The sequence below is a fragment of the Rana temporaria genome, chromosome 13, assembly GCF_905171775.1.
Source record: "Rana temporaria chromosome 13, aRanTem1.1, whole genome shotgun sequence".
Taxonomy (NCBI): Eukaryota; Metazoa; Chordata; class Amphibia; order Anura; family Ranidae; genus Rana; species Rana temporaria.
In genome coordinates this window covers 26241983-26259379 of record NC_053501.1, presented here as the reverse complement: position 1 = coordinate 26259379, position 17397 = coordinate 26241983, and the positions used below count along the sequence as shown (strand labels likewise).

General features: G+C 39.8%; 1 protein-coding gene across 5 annotated transcripts in view; it reads left to right on the top strand.

Annotated features, from left to right (window-relative positions):
* The window catches only part of INF2 (inverted formin 2), a 111940-nt gene extending 94768 nt beyond the window's left edge, over positions 1-17172 (top strand). For 4 of the 5 annotated variants that reach the window (XM_040332325.1, XM_040332327.1, XM_040332328.1 and 1 more), the window contains 5 exons: positions 207-309; positions 3692-3856; positions 5677-6786; positions 11515-11568; positions 16976-17172. In XM_040332325.1, the coding sequence (XP_040188259.1) occupies positions 207-309; positions 3692-3856; positions 5677-6786; positions 11515-11567 (1431 nt within the window). In that variant the 3' untranslated portion in view covers position 11568; positions 16976-17172. The remainder of the gene's footprint in view (positions 1-206; positions 310-3691; positions 3857-5676; positions 6787-11514; positions 11569-16975) is intronic. The other variant, XM_040332326.1, reaches the window with a different exon arrangement.
* Positions 17173-17397: the final 225 nt, after the last annotated feature.

Below are 17397 nucleotides of genomic sequence, written 5' to 3'. Positions count from 1 at the left end.
ACCGGGAAACTCCCTGTAGTCCCAATGGCCAGTCCATCCCTGCTATGGGGTAGGTGCCTGTAATGGTGTGCTGGGTTCAGTTAGCAGGACCTGAGTCTTCAGTGCAGGCCTCACTGTTCCCTTGTGCTGTTTTACTGTTAATTATTATTGCCTCTATTTGTAGCTGCATATCAATGCATGACCACCTAAATCTATTTTAATTGTAGGACAATAAAGATAGAAAGGAGCAGGCGGCTAAAGCTGAAAAAAGGAAAAAGCAACTAGAAGAGGAAGAAGCCAAGCGACAGAAGGGTGAAAATGGAAAAATCAGTGAGTCCTACTAATAGAACGGTGTTTAAGCAATGTATTCATGTCACTGTGGCCATTCACCAGAAAGCTGAGAAGTGCAAAAAATATCTATCTATCTATCTATCTATCTATCTACGCTGCAAACATTTTAGGCCGGTGTAAAAAGATGCTTTAAAGTAGGAATGCTTTGAAAAATATACATTTTAATTGTTTATTTTTTTAGCAATTTGCAAAGTGAGCAAACAGAAGAAAAAATGTAATATCGGCAAATCAATATTTTACTGTGACTACCCTTTGACTTCAAGTCAGCATCAATTCTTACACTCGCACACTATGTGCACAAAGTTAAATATTTTGTAGGGTTAGGGCTCTTTCACACGGATGTTCCTTTTTTTCTTTTTGTTCAGTTCCTTTTTTTTGGGGTTAAAAGCGGATGAGTCAGGTGAATAAATTAACCAATTATACCTAGCAGCTGCTGATGAGATTCAACTTCATATAAAGGTTAAAACGCAGTCATTAACTGAAACAAGGCTTAAAACTGGGTGAGGAACAGCCAAACTCTGCTACTAAGGTGGTGTTGTGGAAGACAGTATAATGTCACAGGTCATACACCATGGAAAGACTGAGCCCAGCAATAAGATGTAAGGTAGTTCTGCATGAGCAAGGTCTCCCCCAGGCAAAGATTTCAAAGTGGACTAGGGTTCCAAGATATGCTGGTTAAGCCCTTTTGAAGAAGCCCAAACAAATTGGCAATATTGAAGACCGTGGACTCAGTGGTCAGTCAAGAAAACTTAATGCAGCAAATGTGAGACACAATGCTTACTTCCCTTCAATATCATAAAAATGTCCAGCAGTGCCTTCAGCGCAGAACTGGCAGAAACCAGTAAGACCCAGGTACACCCATCTACTGTTAAGAGAAGTCTGGCCAGAAGTGGTCTTTATGGAAGAATTGAGACCAAAAGCCATGCCTCCGAAGTGGAAACAAGGCTAAGCAAATCAACAATGCACAAAAACATAGGATCTGGGGTGCAGAAAAATGGCTGCTGGTGCTCTGGACTGATGAATAAACATTTGAAATATTTGGCTGTAGCAGGAGTCAGTTTGTTTGCCGAAGGTCTGGAGATCAGTACAATAATGAGTGTTTGCAAGGAACAAGCATGGTGGAGGTTCCTTGCAAGTTTGGGGCAGCATATCTGTAAATGGAGTTGGAGATTTGGTCAGAATCAATGGTGTTCTCAAAGCTGAGATATACAGGCAGATATTTATCCATCATAAATACCATTGGGGAGGAGAGTGATTGCCCCCAAATGTATTTTGCAGCAGCAGGACAATGACCCCAAATGTACAGCCAATGTAATTAAAAACTCTCTTTGGTGTAAAGAAGAACAAGGAGTCTTGGAAGTGATGGTTTGGCTCCCACAGAGCCCTGATCTCAACATAATCAAGTCTGTCTGGGATTACATGAAAAGACAGAAAGATTTGAGGCAGCCTACATCCACAGAAGATCTGTGCTAAGTTTTCCAAGATGTTTGAAATAACCTACCTGCCGAGTTCCTTCAAAAACTGTGTACAAGTACACCTAGAAGAATTGATGCCGTTTTGAAGGCAAAGGGCGGTCAAATAATATACATATAATTTTTTTTTTTACATATTGCTTATAGCAATCACTCTAACTGACCTCTGTGAAGGGTAATTATTTTTTCTGCCCTCAGATAATGGTGATCTTAAAGTGGAGGTTCCCCCTAAAAAAAAAATTCTAACAATACATTGAGAAGACTGATTACACTGCGGGTAGGCTGTTTTTTTTTTTTGTTTTTTTTTTTCGTACATACCTCGATATCGCCGTTTCATCCCTCGGCTTCCGGGTATGATTCTTGCTGGACCTAGTTGATTGACGTTCCTCCGACCGGCGCATACTGCGTGTCACGACTTTCCGACAGAAGCCGAACAGTGTAATCAGTCTTCTCAATGTATTGTTAGAATTTTTTTTAGGGGGAACCTCCACTTTAATACTGATTTGAAGGTTATCATCATCCATGAAAAGTTTTTATCAGAGGTTCCGTTTTTTTTATATTATTACATGAATGAGCAATTCCTCTATTTTTATGGAGTAGAGGTCTCCTTGCCACCCTTCACCTTAACTATTCTTTCTGTAAATAAAGATTAACTTTACTAGCAATTCCTAAATAATTTTGCGCTGATATTCATTTGATGGTTTGCAGTGTCATTGCTTTTGAGAAAGCAGGCTGCCATAAAATAGGTTTGTAGCAAAGGTGGCCATGTCCCTTGCATTTTTGTTTTTATCCATGTACTTTGAAAAATATTATATTTAAAGTGGTTGTAACTCAAAAAAAAAAGATAATGTTCCTTTAAAGCATGTTAAAATGCATAGTGCTTGTGCAGTGTCGGTTTTCCTTTTTCTAAGCTGTAAAAAACCTGGTTGATCCTGCCTGCTTGTGTGTCCTGACCACGGTAGTCATGGCTGCTAAACCCTGGTTACTGTGGTCAGTTTACATGCCTCAGACATCCCGCAAGCACTCCTCTCTCCCTGTCAGCTCCTGTATGTGAGCAGCTGCTCCCTTTCTATCGCTGTTCAGAGTGGCAGTAATGTTACTGCTCACAATTGCTGGCAGGCCGCTTGTTAGGACAAAATTTTTTACAATGTTTTACTTTGCTGATCTGCGGTCACGTGACTGCCCAGCAGACTATCAGAGGGGGAGCTCAGCCCTTCTCTCTGTAGTGCATTTATCAGAGAATGAGACTGACGGGTGGTCACGTGACCGCTGATTGGCAATATGAAAAAAGGTATTTAGAAGAAGACTTTAAAAAAAAAAACATACACTGTATAGTACATGTTATGCTAGCAGAGGGGCTGGCATGGATTGTGAGCATTTCCCTTACTACCCCTTTAATGGGGCAATTTGCACAAAATTTATATTTTAGAAATGGGCCAAGACTGGTGGGCTTAATCACCCATTGGCTTCTCCTACTTTAAAAGCATAGTAAACCTTCTACGCCTACACATGGTGTTTTTCAGCTGCATAATAAGTGCCTTGATTATGATAGATCCTCTTCCCTGCCCACCTTTTGGAGCTTTAGGTGTTCACAACAGCCTAGTAGCATTGGCTGGCTGCATTATTTATTTATATATATATATATATATATATATATATATATATATATATAATCAACTGCAAAAAAGTTGGTACCCCTTAAACTGACCATTGTAAATATGAAGACCTCAAATAGGTACACCAGACCATCACTTGAAGAACTAGGTAAAAAATGTTGGTCTTCCCTACCTTCACAGAATAATTATGTTATCTGGTATATTGGTGCATTGTGATATAAAAATGTGGGCTATTTTATTCATATTTATCTATTTTTTTTTTGCACTGTCTAGTCCGAAAAGGTGTTGTTAAGGTGGAAGAAGACTGTATTATCGATGCCTTGCTGGCGGATATCAAAAAAGGTTTCCAGCTACGCAAGACTGCAAGAACAAAAATGGAATCTGGGGCCCTCAAAGCTTCTACAAATGATTTGGGCACAAAACCTCCTACAGAATTAGGTATGAGATCTGCTGCCTCGCCCAGGAGATCACTCTCGCCCAGGAGATTTAAGCTAAACAGAGACTAGTGGCTTTCCTGCAGACATTTCTGGTCTAGGCGTTTCTGAGCTTGTTTGCATGCTGCCGCTTTTACTGTCTTCTTAGAAAAAAAAATTGCTTGCTTGCATAGTTTGTAGGCTCTGCACGTGCATTGTTTTACATATGTTCTTTTTGTTTCTTGCTTATATTTGAGATACAGGGATCAATTGTATGCCCAAAAAAACTTGCAGTAGTGACACATTGACAAAAGCAGTGGGAGGTCTATTTTGTTGCTACCCCTGTGATAGAGTAGCAACATGTTAACTTTTTTGCAGACTTTCCTACGATGCATTTGCTTTGATTAATCACGCTTGATTGATGCAAATGTATTGTGAGAAAAATTACTAGGATGTTGGTTTTTGCTTTCACTGATAAGGAAAATGTAACACAAAAAAGCACTTAAATGGACAAATTAGCATCAAATTTATAATCTAGTCTCATTTTAAGGGTAGTCCACTTTCGGAGGAGTGGGAAAAGATTTTATCCAGTGGGAAAGGATTTTATCCTCCAATAACACTTCAAATTTTGCCTTTGACTCTAGCTGGAAAAATTGATCCATTTACCCATAGCAATAGCAGGTCAACTCAACTAGCGTACTCTTGTGATTGGCCTAAGTGAGTTCTCCATATATTCTAATGGAGAATCTCTAGTAGAAGGTTAGCATAAATACTGTATCGTATGCCCGTTCAGTGGCTACATCAAAGGAATAAATGGAGAACTTGCTGGTCGTTGATCCACTTGGCTCTTCTTGAAATACAAGTGCCATCTTGTATGGCAGGGCAAGGAATACGATTGAATTCTTTGCTTAGGATTTCAGAGAGCAGTGGCGATCTGGCAAAGAATCGGACACTGCACCAATTAACCAAAAATATGGGTATTTAATATTGGGTTAATAGTCCTTCAGTCTAATGCGCATTCTGTGCAAGCTTCCCTCTGGAAGGGGTGATATGTGACCATTTAGCCTATTGCAAAGAACAGACTTTGGGACTGACATAAAAAAATAAATACAAATTTTGTTAATGAGACCCATAATGTGTCGTATAAAAAAGGGACATTCGGTTTCTGTAAGAAAGAAGCAGTCTGGAATATTCCGTCCCTAGAGCTGGTCATCTATATTGTGCTTTAGTGATGTCACGCATTCCTTGTCCCTATAAAGGCTGAATATTTAAAACAAACCACAAGATTGCAACTTCCATTTTTGTGAGTATTATACCTTACAATTTTTCATATACACCAGAACATTCTATCTTTAGTAACAGGAAAAATTATTCATTTTCCATATTGTACGGAAATTAAACAGGTAAACGGATGGTACAAGAGTTGGAATAAAATGTATTATTTTGTTAAAAAAATAAAAGAATGGTGGTAATGGTTAGAATAGTCATATTTATTTTGTAAATAAGGATACATTTCAGATTAGGATGTGCAATATGAGTTTCTTTGTTTCATTTACCAAAAATAAGAATTTATCTCATTTGCATGCTAAGAAATAAAATAGATTTTGCTATGTTGTCTGTCCTTGATATGATGTAAATATCTTGTCTGGTTCTCTGCATGCCAGGAAATAAACTAACTTGCTTGATTTTTTATTTATTTATTTTTGCTTCTAAAATGCTTTCCCTAACTTTATTGCATGCCCAGTGGCAAGTACAAGAAATTGCTTGGTGTCGCATGTTTATGTGCGCTACTTACTAGTGTCTTATATGAATCCACTAAAACTGTCTGGTCTTGTTTTTATGAAGGCAAACCTGTGCAATTATTGAATGGGGATGCAAAAGAGACCACTAATGACGGTCCTTCCACAACAGTTGATGAAAGTGTCTCTAAATCCTCTCTGCCAACTGAGGACAACAATAATGTGGGTCACATTGAACCAAAGGACCATGTCAAGAAAGAAGAAGAGCCTTTATGTCCTATAAACCAAGTCACTAAACGTTGCTTGGAGAACACTGATAATATACAGAGTGTTATCTTGGGTCCAACCACACATCTCATTAATGAGGCCAATCTGGAAAAAGAAAGTCTTCCAGGCAGTATGCAGATTCAGTCTTGTGAAGCTGTTATCCCAAAGAATACAAGTACTATTGGATGCCAAGAAGATTCTCAAAAACCTTCACAGACCAATGTTCTATCTTATGTAGGTGCTTGTTCATCGGAGACGAGACGGTACCAGTCAGATGAAGTGGACTCCAAAATCACAGATGTGCTGAATAATAATAACATCCAGAGTGCAGAAAAAGACATTTGTAATAAAGGGCTTGCGCATGATCAAATTGATTCTTCAGTTAGTGTTTCTATTGGATCGCCAACTTCAGTGGTTGATGGCCCTTCAAACAATAATTCATCTGATGTGCCTTCTAAGGAAGATAAATCAGTGGCTGATGGTGTTTTGCCAACTCAGAACCCAGAACCAAGTTTTTTGGAGGAAGAAGACAGTGGGAATGTGTTTCTTATTTCAGGGTTAGCTGAGGAGGTTAGCGTGGCTGTAAATGAGAAGGATAAGAGTGTAGAGGTTTCCCCACCAGCTCAGGATAAAGATATTGCCAACATGCCGACATCAGCACTTAACAATGGGAACACTGATGTCTCTTCTAATGAAAATATTGAAATTTCTGATGTTCCCTCACCAGATCAGACAAATGGGACCCAAGTTGATAACAATGGTCCTCCCGATGCTTCCACACATGGGTCACTAGACATTGTCTCACAAACTAAAGAAAACCTGTTAACTGATGACTCTGTAAACAGATCTTCAGAATCGGCCACTCCTGTCCAAACTTCTGATGATTGCAAGGTCAGAAAAGGCTCTTCCAAGAACAAAAAGAAAAAGAGGAACTCCAAAAGCGGTGAAGGTAATTGGCTATTTACATATCTCTAGATTGTATATCACTTTATTATCATACCGCAGTACGTTTTTAAATGAGCATTTCAAATTATGTTGTAGTTAGTATATTAGCAGAAGTGTTGTTGGGTGTAGTGCTTTTTGAGGGGAGGCTTTCAAGAGCTACAAATGCCCTAAATATCCCCTAAATGGAATCCTTTAATCACAATGAATACTTTCATTTGGAGCACTGCTATGTAGATCCAGGGAAGTTCCTGGGGCTCAGCTGCTGCTTTAGTGTGTTCAGTGGAACTATTACCTATACTTACAGCTAAAAACAGGCCCACAAAGGTGTGGATCATGCCACAAGAGCTAAAATGTTTTATTGACACTTTAAGCTATATGCACTTTGTATATGTTCCAAACACATTCCCTTATGGAATCGCATATACAATTTTCAGTGAGGAGGGAGAAGTGCAATTTTCAATAAACCATTTGAAAATGGGGAGGGTAGTGCTGCGCTAATCAGTGGTGAATGGATAAGTGAATAAACAGGTGGGGGAGGGGAATGAAAGTAGGTGTAATTGAAATGAGGAGCAATATAGCCCAAATGGCATCAGCATAAAAATAAATATAAATGATCAGTGAACAATAACAGTAATGGTGCAAATCATATAACTACACAGGTTCCTCTTAATGTGATGAAATACACTATAAGTAATGGTGCAAAAAAAATTTCAGGTAACTGTGCTAAGTGACACTCCTATATTGGTGATAAACAGTCCATCAACAGAGTTTCAAAAATATTAGCAAAAAATATAAGTAAAATTTCAAAAGTCCAAGAAAGCAAAAGTGCAAGTGTAGGTCCGCAATATGGAGTGAGAGGAAAATGGGTATCCAGTGATCCTTTTAGGGTAAGTAAGGATGTCCCCTTACCTTACTGCTGTAAGGTAACAGCATATAGATCCAACCACATTAGATGGTTCACTCGATGGGCTCTGATCCAACAACGGCAGGTCCTCCTTGGGGTTCTCGTCCCAGATTGGTCAGTTTCTCGCCCCAAAGAAATAAAGCATCGATGGTGTGATACCGTTTTAAAAATTTTAATTCTCAAAGAAAATAGACAGGGGTACTCACATAATCCAAAATACAATTGAGCATGTAAAAAAGAGGGGCAATCTGTCGCCAACGTCACCTCCGATACCTCTCAGTGGACGTTGGCGACAGATTGCCCCTCTTTTTTACATGCTCAATTGTATTTTGGATTATGTGAGTACCCCTGTCTATTTTCTTTGAGAATTAAAATTTTTAAAACGGTATCACACCATCGATGCTTTATTTCTTTGGGGCGAGAAACTGACCAATCTGGGACGAGAACCCCAAGGAGGACCTGCCGTTGTTGGATCAGAGCCCATCGAGTGAACCATCTAATGTGGTTGGATCTATATGCTGTTACCTTACAGCAGTAAGGTAAGGGGACATCCTTACTTACCCTAAAAGGATCACTGGATACCCATTTTCCTCTCACTCCATATTGCGGACCTACACTTGCACTTTTGCTTTCTTGGACTTTTGAAATTTTACTTATATTTTTTGCTAATATTTTTGAAACTCTGTTGATGGACTGTTTATCACCAATATAGGAGTGTCACTTAGCACAGTTACCTGAAATTTTTTTTTGCACCATTACTTATAGTGTATTTCATCACATTAAGAGGAACCTGTGTAGTTATATGATTTGCACCATTACTGTTATTGTTCACTGATCATTTATATTTATTTTTATGCTGATGCCATTTGGGCTATATTGCTCCTCATTTCAATTACACCTACTTTCATTCCCCTCCCCCACCTGTTTATTCACTTATCCATTCACCACTGATTAGCGCAGCACTACCCTCCCCATTTTCAATTGCTTATGGTTTGATACACCTTCCAGTGCCGCAGCTGTACCTCCACTTCTCATCACTTTCATTTCCCCTCCCCCTTTCTTCCCCTCTCTGTTTCCCCTCCTTTGATAAGCGCGGTAATATCCATTTTTCCACTTTCAATAAACCATACCAACAAAGCGCTGACAGATAAATGTAAAGAAAAGTATGGCGGCAATTATCGGTTGTTGAGGAGTCGAGCCGCCGCATCCCTAACAACTGATGACATTTCAGCTGTCGGCAGGATTCCCCTCCTCTCCATCTCGCCAGCTGTCCCTTCTTCCTATTGTCTCCCCTTCCCTCCACCAGCTGTCGCCTCTATCCCTATCTCTCCTCCGCTCATAACCCTCAGCAGTCTCCAGCCCTCCTGTACCGACCTGCTTCTGAAAACTCAGTGAGGGGTCTGAGGGTAGAGCAGGCGGGGACTCCAAAATTCTGTGCACCAATAAGCGAATCCCCGTTGTGCAGCTTCTTTTTTTTTTTTTTTTTTACTTCTAAAGGTCCCCTGTGTTCAGTGGGGGCTGGGGGACAAAATTAAAACTATTTAATCACTTTTGGGTTTAGGCCGATGAATCCACAGCAAGGCTCCACACAACTGTAGCCTGAACGCTTTAATATCAATACACTGGGGGCTGATGAATCCGCCTAAACCCGAAATGTATTCAATAGTCCCCTTTCAGTCCCCCGACACCCACTGAACACAGGGGACACGGAGAAGTTTATTTTAAAACAGCCGGTCATGTGATTGCAATCTCGGCTCTGAAATAAGGTATTTGCAGCGCTTTATTTTTATGAATCGTACACAGAGGGGAGAGGGGGACACTACAAGGCAGTGCCGATGGTGTATACAGGTTGGAGTGGCTGAAATGGGTTGTAAACCCTCGTGTTTTTTCACCTTAATGTATCCTATGCATTAAGGTGAAAAAAGTTCTGACACTGACCAGCCCCCCAGTTTTACTCACCTGAGCCCTTTGATCCCTTGGCGGAGATGCACTGTTCCTCTCTGCCTGGGGTTATCAGGTCTTGATGGGATAGATTGATAGCAGCGCAGTCATTGGCTCCCGCTGCTGTTAATCAAATCCAATGACGGGGGTGCCCGAGTCCATCTTCTGTGTCTATAGACGCAAATGCTTGACTCGGGAGTGTGCCCCCAAGGCAACCCCCTGGGAGAGCGCTTCTTCTAGGGGGTTTCCTGATGCAGGGAGGAGCCGCGAGCACCACCGGGGGACCCTAGAAGACGAGGTTCGGGGGCCACACTGTGCGAAACAAACTGCACAGTGGAGATAAGTATGAAATGTTGATTTTAAAACAAACAAAAAACAAAGGTTTAGTTTCACTTTAACAACCACTGTCGCCAGTGATCGGAAGCAGGGCTGCAATTGCCATCAGGCACAGAAAAGAAGGCAGGTTTTCCCTTTAGAAATTCTGTCCTGGTCAGAGGTGCTCATTATTTCAAAGGGAGATTTTCCAACATGAAGTAGTAAATACAGAGTAGTAAATATGGTCAAGAAGTAAAAGCGTCACCTAAGTTTCTTAAGTCTAGATGATTTTATTTATTTTTTGCCACAGTAAAAGTCACAGGAGTATCCAACGCATTTTATGGGCATCACATGCAGAAACATTTGACAGTAGATATTATAAGATCAAAATACTGTACATATAATATCCATTTTAAATTCATACTTCAAGAAAGCTACCAGCCTAATACTGCATGTATAAGATCTATAGAAAACAATTCTAAAAAAGAAAGGAAAATTCTAATAATTGTACGAATATTAAATGTATAGTATATGACCAGATGAACATATTTATATCTAGAAATTCTAAAATGGTGGTTTCATCTTATACTTTCTTGGGTATATGGTTCTATGGTTGGGGTCCCCAAACTTTTAAACAAAGAGCCAGTTTACTGTCCTTCAGGCTTTAGGGGGCCAGACTATGGCCAGTGTGGGTAGAAAGTGCCCTGGTGTCAGTGGAAGTAAACTATTCCCCATCGTTGGTTTTAATGGGAGGAATCGTGACCATTGTATCGGATGCCTTCATCGTTGGTGTCAGTTGGGGGAATGGTGCTCCATCATTGGTGTCAGTTGATGGAATGGTGCCCCCTTATTGACGTCCATGGATTGAATGCTGCCCCAAGGGTCAGGTATAGACAAGTAAAGGTCCACATCCAGCCACGGCCCGAAATTTGGAGACCACTGCTGTATGGGCACCATTCCTCAATTTAAGGACAAATGAACACCTCCTATCCATATAGCACAGAGGTAAATATTGGACTTTAAATGGGCCACACATGGGTCGTAATACATATACACACACACACACACACACACACATTCACATTATATATATATATATATATATATATATATATATACACAGTACTGCGCAAACATTTTAGGCAGGTGTGAAAAAATCTTGTAAATTTAAGAATGCTTTCAGAAATAGAAGTGTCCATGTTTCTTTTGGGAAAGGCTTCCTTTAAGCCCACTAGAGTGAGGCTGAAGATGAGTGGGACCTTCCCACAGCAGACAGTAGTGAGGGCCTGACAGAGTATCAATACCTGTCCTATGCTGAAATCAGTGAATCTATTTAAAATTGTTAATTTGTTACAAAGTTCAATTATAAATCTAATATTATGCATTTATTGTTTTCTATACAATATATTTTCACCAGTGACCTAAAAGCCCTAGTCTATCATACATGTTTTTGTATTTGCCATATAAATTATAAAGTGTAAGCACAGGCTATGATGCCAATGTGGTTCTCCTAAAAGCCATAAGTGATCATTGTATCAAAAGCAACATTGCATTTTCTCTCTCAATGAACAGAGCTGGGAGTTGATTCTGGCACTCATAAAACAAAGAGTTGTGTGGTACAGTAAGGTATGTAATCCAAGGATTTATGTTGACTAACGTGGTCACCTATGTCCAGATAAACCCTCGTTCCCTACCTGGAGTTTAAATCAAAATTATACAAACTAATTGTTTTCTTGTTTCCAGCAACTTCTACTTTTGTGTCGCTTTTAATGTCAACTAAATTTATTGTTTATAATCTTTCTCTTCCTTTTAATCCAATAATGAATAATCACGTGGTGTAACTCTCATTGGCGTGGTCAAGTCGCTTCTCATGGGCAGTGGGTGTGGTCTTGCTGGAGAAAAGAGAGGTGTGGCCTAGCCAACACTTTATTATGTGCCCTTTTGGGCTACTTTTATTGCACTTTACACATGTGACTGGGTGATGGGATATGCTATGAGGACTGCGCTTTGGCTGCCGTATTTAAAATAAGCCTACAAGACTTATTTCATGTTAGGGCCTCTTTTCTGGTTGCAAGCTTTAGGTGCTAGATCTGTATATTGATTTGTTGCTTATATGGGCCATAAGTTAAATAATTTGATTAACTGTTTTGATAAATTATCAAAAATAGGTGACATGGGTGGTGTGTGTTTTTTCTTTTTCTTATTAATATACCTACCTACCTTATAACATTTGAACTCCAGGGAGCTATAAAAAATACCAAAAACTGCAGTTAAACTGTAGATTTGGCAAAAAAACAAAAACCTTGACTTTATTTAAATGCTACTAGTACAGGGCCTGGTACTAATTCAACAGCATAAAGGCACAGAGGGGGATAGGGGATACTCAGAAAGTTGGGTTGCTCTACGTGCAGAGGGAGGGGCTGACGGGAGGAAAAAACAAGATTAGTAGAGTGATGACTTTATCAGTGTGTTGCGTCTTTCATTGTACAGCAGAGGTGTAGAGTTTTACCCAATATTCTTGACCAAAGTTTGCCATATATGGCTAGATATTCACACAAACATTTATCAAATGAAATTCTATGTGTATGACCAAATAAAAGTGATTGTAAACCAATTTTTTTTTTTTTTAAATAACAAACATGTTATACTTACCTGCTCTGTGCAATGCACAGAGCAGCCCTGATCCTTCTCTTCTGAGGTCCCCTGCAGGCACTCCTGGCTTTACCCCCCACCTGCTGAGTGGCCCCATAGAAAGCGGCTTGCTATGGGGGCAATCATGGGGGCTGGATCCCACGCATCGTGGTTCGGCCCGCCCTCCCGCTCACTGGCTGCTAACAACAGCAAAAAGCCAATGGCTCACACTGATGCTTCCCTGTTTAGTGAGAGAGCAGAGAGAACCACTGGTCCCAGGCACAGCACTGGATGGAGATGGGGCTCAGTTAAGTATAGGGGGAGGAGCTGCACATTAAGGCTTCATTTCCACTGGCGTTTTAACAGCCACTTTTCTGAACGTTTTTTACAGCTTAAAAACGCCGGTCCATGTTATTCTATGGCATCATGCCCACATAGGCGTTTTTGAGCTGCAAATGGCATAGGCGTTTTTGAGCTGTATAAAAAAACGCAGGGCCAGGGCGTTCTGAAGCTCCAGAGTAGAGCTGTAAAAACGCCAGACGTTAAACGCTCAAAAACGTGCGAAAACGCTCAAGTAACCGCTACCGCGGCATTTTTAAAGCTGCAGCTCACAGTTTTTTTTTTTTTTTTTTTTTTACAAAATAAACATGGACAGGTGTTTTTAAGCTGTAAAAAAGGCTAACAGTGGCTGTAAAAACGCCAGTGGAAATGAAGCCTTAAGGTTTTTTACCTTCATGCAGAGAATGCATTAAGATAAAGCAACATTTTTTAGCTGGCTGTAACTGAGACATGAGTGCTAAGGGAGTGATGGTAAGGCGAGTTTAACTGAGTCGGGAAGGGCAAAGGATTTGTCACTAGCACACCAAGGAACTCTATAAAAGAGTCCAGCATTTTTATTGAACAATTGCATCACAGCAATGAACAGTGATGTTTCAGAGACACACAGAACCCCCTTCATCAGGCATGTGACTTGCCTGTTGAGGAGGTCCTGCATGGCTTTGGCATGTCGCTGTTGTTTGCTTAGATGGGATTGTTCAATACAATTTTGGACCCTTATACGGAGTTCCTTGGTTTGCTGGTGACAAATCCTTTGCTCTGAGTCATTCGTTTTCAGCCAGTGATTGCTCTTGCACCCACTTGCTTTACAGCCACTTCCAGGAATGTATGCGTTGGGAATCTTGTTCTGGATGAGTCGGAGAGTTCATTCATTACAATGACACTGGGACTTTGTCCCGCTTGACCAAGACAACAGTGTACATTTTTTATTAAGATGAACTACCCTTGTAGCAGAACTTTTCTCACACTGCAAGGCCTAACATATTTGTTCTTGTCCAAGATAGTTAAAAAGCAGTTTTAATTACCTTATCGCTTGCACCCCTGGCAGCCAGCATTCTCCTCTTCCCTTCAGCACCTAGGATTGTAGATGGGCTCTTTGGCCTCACTTACAATGCCGAACTGCTAATCCTGAACTCATACGTAATCATGTGAGAAATGCCTACAACCAACAGAGAATAATGGATTATTTGGCATTATTCACAAAGGCGCCTATACCCATAGTCTCGGAATGGATCATGTTTTTAGGTGGCTAGAGGCGGCACAAGCTGCATGCAGTCAGCCTATTCATTGTCTATTGGAACGGACACAGCCACCCATCCCAATTTGACAGCCGTGTGGGCCCAGGTGATCACAGGCAGTGTCAAATTGGGACCAACAGCTGTGACTGTGCATCCATTGCATTTCCATAGACAAGAAATGGCTGCCTACATGCAGCACGAGATGACTCCAGCCATTTAATCACACGGCCCATTCAGGGACTACAGGTGAACGCACCCATGGGAATAAAAACTTCTAAAACAAAAAGACTCCTCCTGCACTTGGATGTGGTGGATATAAATCATATTCTAGTTTACACAGATCCTTCAAATGGCCAGCATCTTCCCAGGTCACTCAATGCATTCTAGTACCCATGTGAATGAGGCCTTAGAAGGACAGGTTGCACAGAAACGAGGAATACATAAGTGAGGAACAAGATGAGCTAAAACTGCTTTTTGGAGGTGTCCCAGACAAAAATTAGCATTTAACCATTGTGTGATGGGAAAGTCAGGTAGTTGTGAACTTTCCTGGAATTCAGTTTTAACTTTTGATCTCTCTGTGGTCTGAGAATCAGAAACCTGTGGTTGTATTGGGCCTAGTCAAATGAAAAGAGCCTTCAGGAGTCCGTTCAGTCACCCAGCAATTTAGGACATTACAAACATTACGTATCAACAAACTTTTTTTTTTTTTTCAGGTGCATTGGCTAAAGCCTAGTACACACTGTGAGTTTTTTTTATTCAACCCAGTGGGCTAAACGAAGAAAAAAAACTCTCCCGCTGAGCTATTGAGTTCTAACGGGGGGGGGGGGTGGCCCTCCTGACAGAACACACTCTGAGACATTGACTAACAGCACAGATCAGATGCAGATCGGCAGACCTTTTTCGGTAATGCACCTTCAACAGAAGCCAGACTGGCTGCCATACACCCAGGCCTAATGTCAGCTGGTTTCTACTGAACTGGTCGATAGCCCCCGATATTCGGCCTGTGTGTATGGCCCTCAAGTGGTTATTAGTATTTGTCCAGCTCAGACCTAATGGTTAGCTTTGCATCTTCTTTTTTTTTTTTTTAATTGTCCCTCTCCCAAGTTGTATTAGTGAGGACAGCAATCCACATTCGGTTTAGTGTTGAGTTGATGCAGCTTGGTATGGGGGGGAGACACAAAAGACGATGCATGTCTTATTCATACACTGGCCCAAATCTGAGCAGCTTTAGATATGTACTCGTTTCTAAAATAGCCTGCCCATAAATGAAGAAAACCCTCTCGGCTCACGCCAATGGCTAGTTCCACCTCTATATGTTTGTTCTATAATCAACAAATCCAAAATTAAATTATATTTTCCCTTAGTCTTTCCTAAATGTTATGTATTTGTGTTTAAAGTTTAATAGGTGACTTTTATGTCTTCTGTTGTATATGTTATGTTTGGTGTTGTGGTCTTTTTAACAGATCCAATCTCATAATTTTTCTAGCTATGCGGTAAGTATCATAAAAGCATTGATAACTGATAGGCTGACCCCTGCTCTTGTGCATCAATGTCTATCAGAATACAGATTATAGACCAGTCATTCATCCAATGCTGGCTATTTGCAAATGGACATAGAGGAGATACAAGCAGTTTGAGAGTACTACGAAGGCCCAAAGAATAGCACAGTTGTGTTCCTATTATATGTATAATTTATTAATTTTCGAATGCTTGTTTTGTAGATTTAAAGATACAGAATCAGTTCCCCACATGCTGGTTCTTTGTTATAGGCAATAGTTGCCTTTTTTTATTTTTTTTAATTTATACTCCATTTTTTTCCCTCATGGTAGATTCATCTTCATAGATGCCCCAATGCAGTATATATTATTTATATACAAGCATATGCCTTGCCCAAAAGGGCAGATCCATAACAATAAATTATTTATCCTTCTGGTTAATAGACATGTGCACTGCCGAAAAATTTGTTTGCATTTGTTGTATTTATTTATGCAATTCGTAATTCGAAAATAAGAAAGAGAAAATCTGAAAATTCTAAAGACTAACTAATAACAACTAACTATTGTAGGGATTGGAATTTCCTTTAAAATGTGTCTGTTGGTGAATGTAACAAAGTTAGGAATTATCCGAAATAACGAATGCCGTATCTAAGCAAATAGAACGGAACAAATGAATAATAAAGTTTTAATTATTAATTTGTTACGTTCCATTCGTTCAGATACGTCATTCGTTATTTCGGATAATTCATAACTTCCGATAAATTTGTATTTGTTACGTTCAATATCAGCCATGTTTTTAAAGGAAATTTCAATACCTATAATTTTAATTTCATATTTAATCTTTTATTTATTTAGAAGGAAGCAAGGAATACACTTTAACTTTATAAACATCATTTATGACAAAATATCAATATCTATATACTGATCTAGTGTACATCTAAATTCCTTTTCTTCTAAAACATAAAACCCTGCCCACTAGATACATCAAAATCAATTCTGTCCCTTTCTAGTCACACAGATACACAAAACAAAAACAACCCCCTATCCAGAACCCACAAATCTCGGGCTCTGGGGGACTTCTATATCCATAAAGTGTCAAACCATCTCTTGTCTCCATATTGTATAAACAAAAAACCAACCCCCCCCAAAAAAAATGAATAGTTATCATTAGTTATTTCAGATTTTCAAATATTCGAAAAAAATTACTTAAACGGGTTTTTCGCTAATTCAGATATTTCGGAACAAAACGAATTGCACATGTCTAGTTAATAACGATGTTAACTGACTGGTTGTGACGTTTGTCTAATCTATAACATTTTTACTTTACTGTAGGTTTCAGAACAAAGAAAATGCAGAAGCAGTGAATCCTGGGGCAAAGCTTGCAACTGCTCTTCCACTATATCTATTGTGACATACAGAAAATGACTAAATGCTATTTATTAATAATTTTCTATTCCTCTTCTATTGAAAAGAGGCAATGTATATCAACACCTTCTATTAGTTATACTATCTGCTAACTAAATGGTCATTTAAAAGGATCTCATCACACTACTATAAACTGACCCTACTTTCAGTTACTGTTCTGTATCCTGAAACAGGTGTAAGTTGTTTCCCGAGACTCTATACATTTTTTCCCGACAGCAAGTTTTCTTGGCTGCCTTGGTGTTCCGTCCACAGGGAAACTGCATGGAGGGGGAAGTTCAGGTGATTGGGCAATTAAATTGTCTTTTAAAAGCTTTACTTGAACCTGTTGC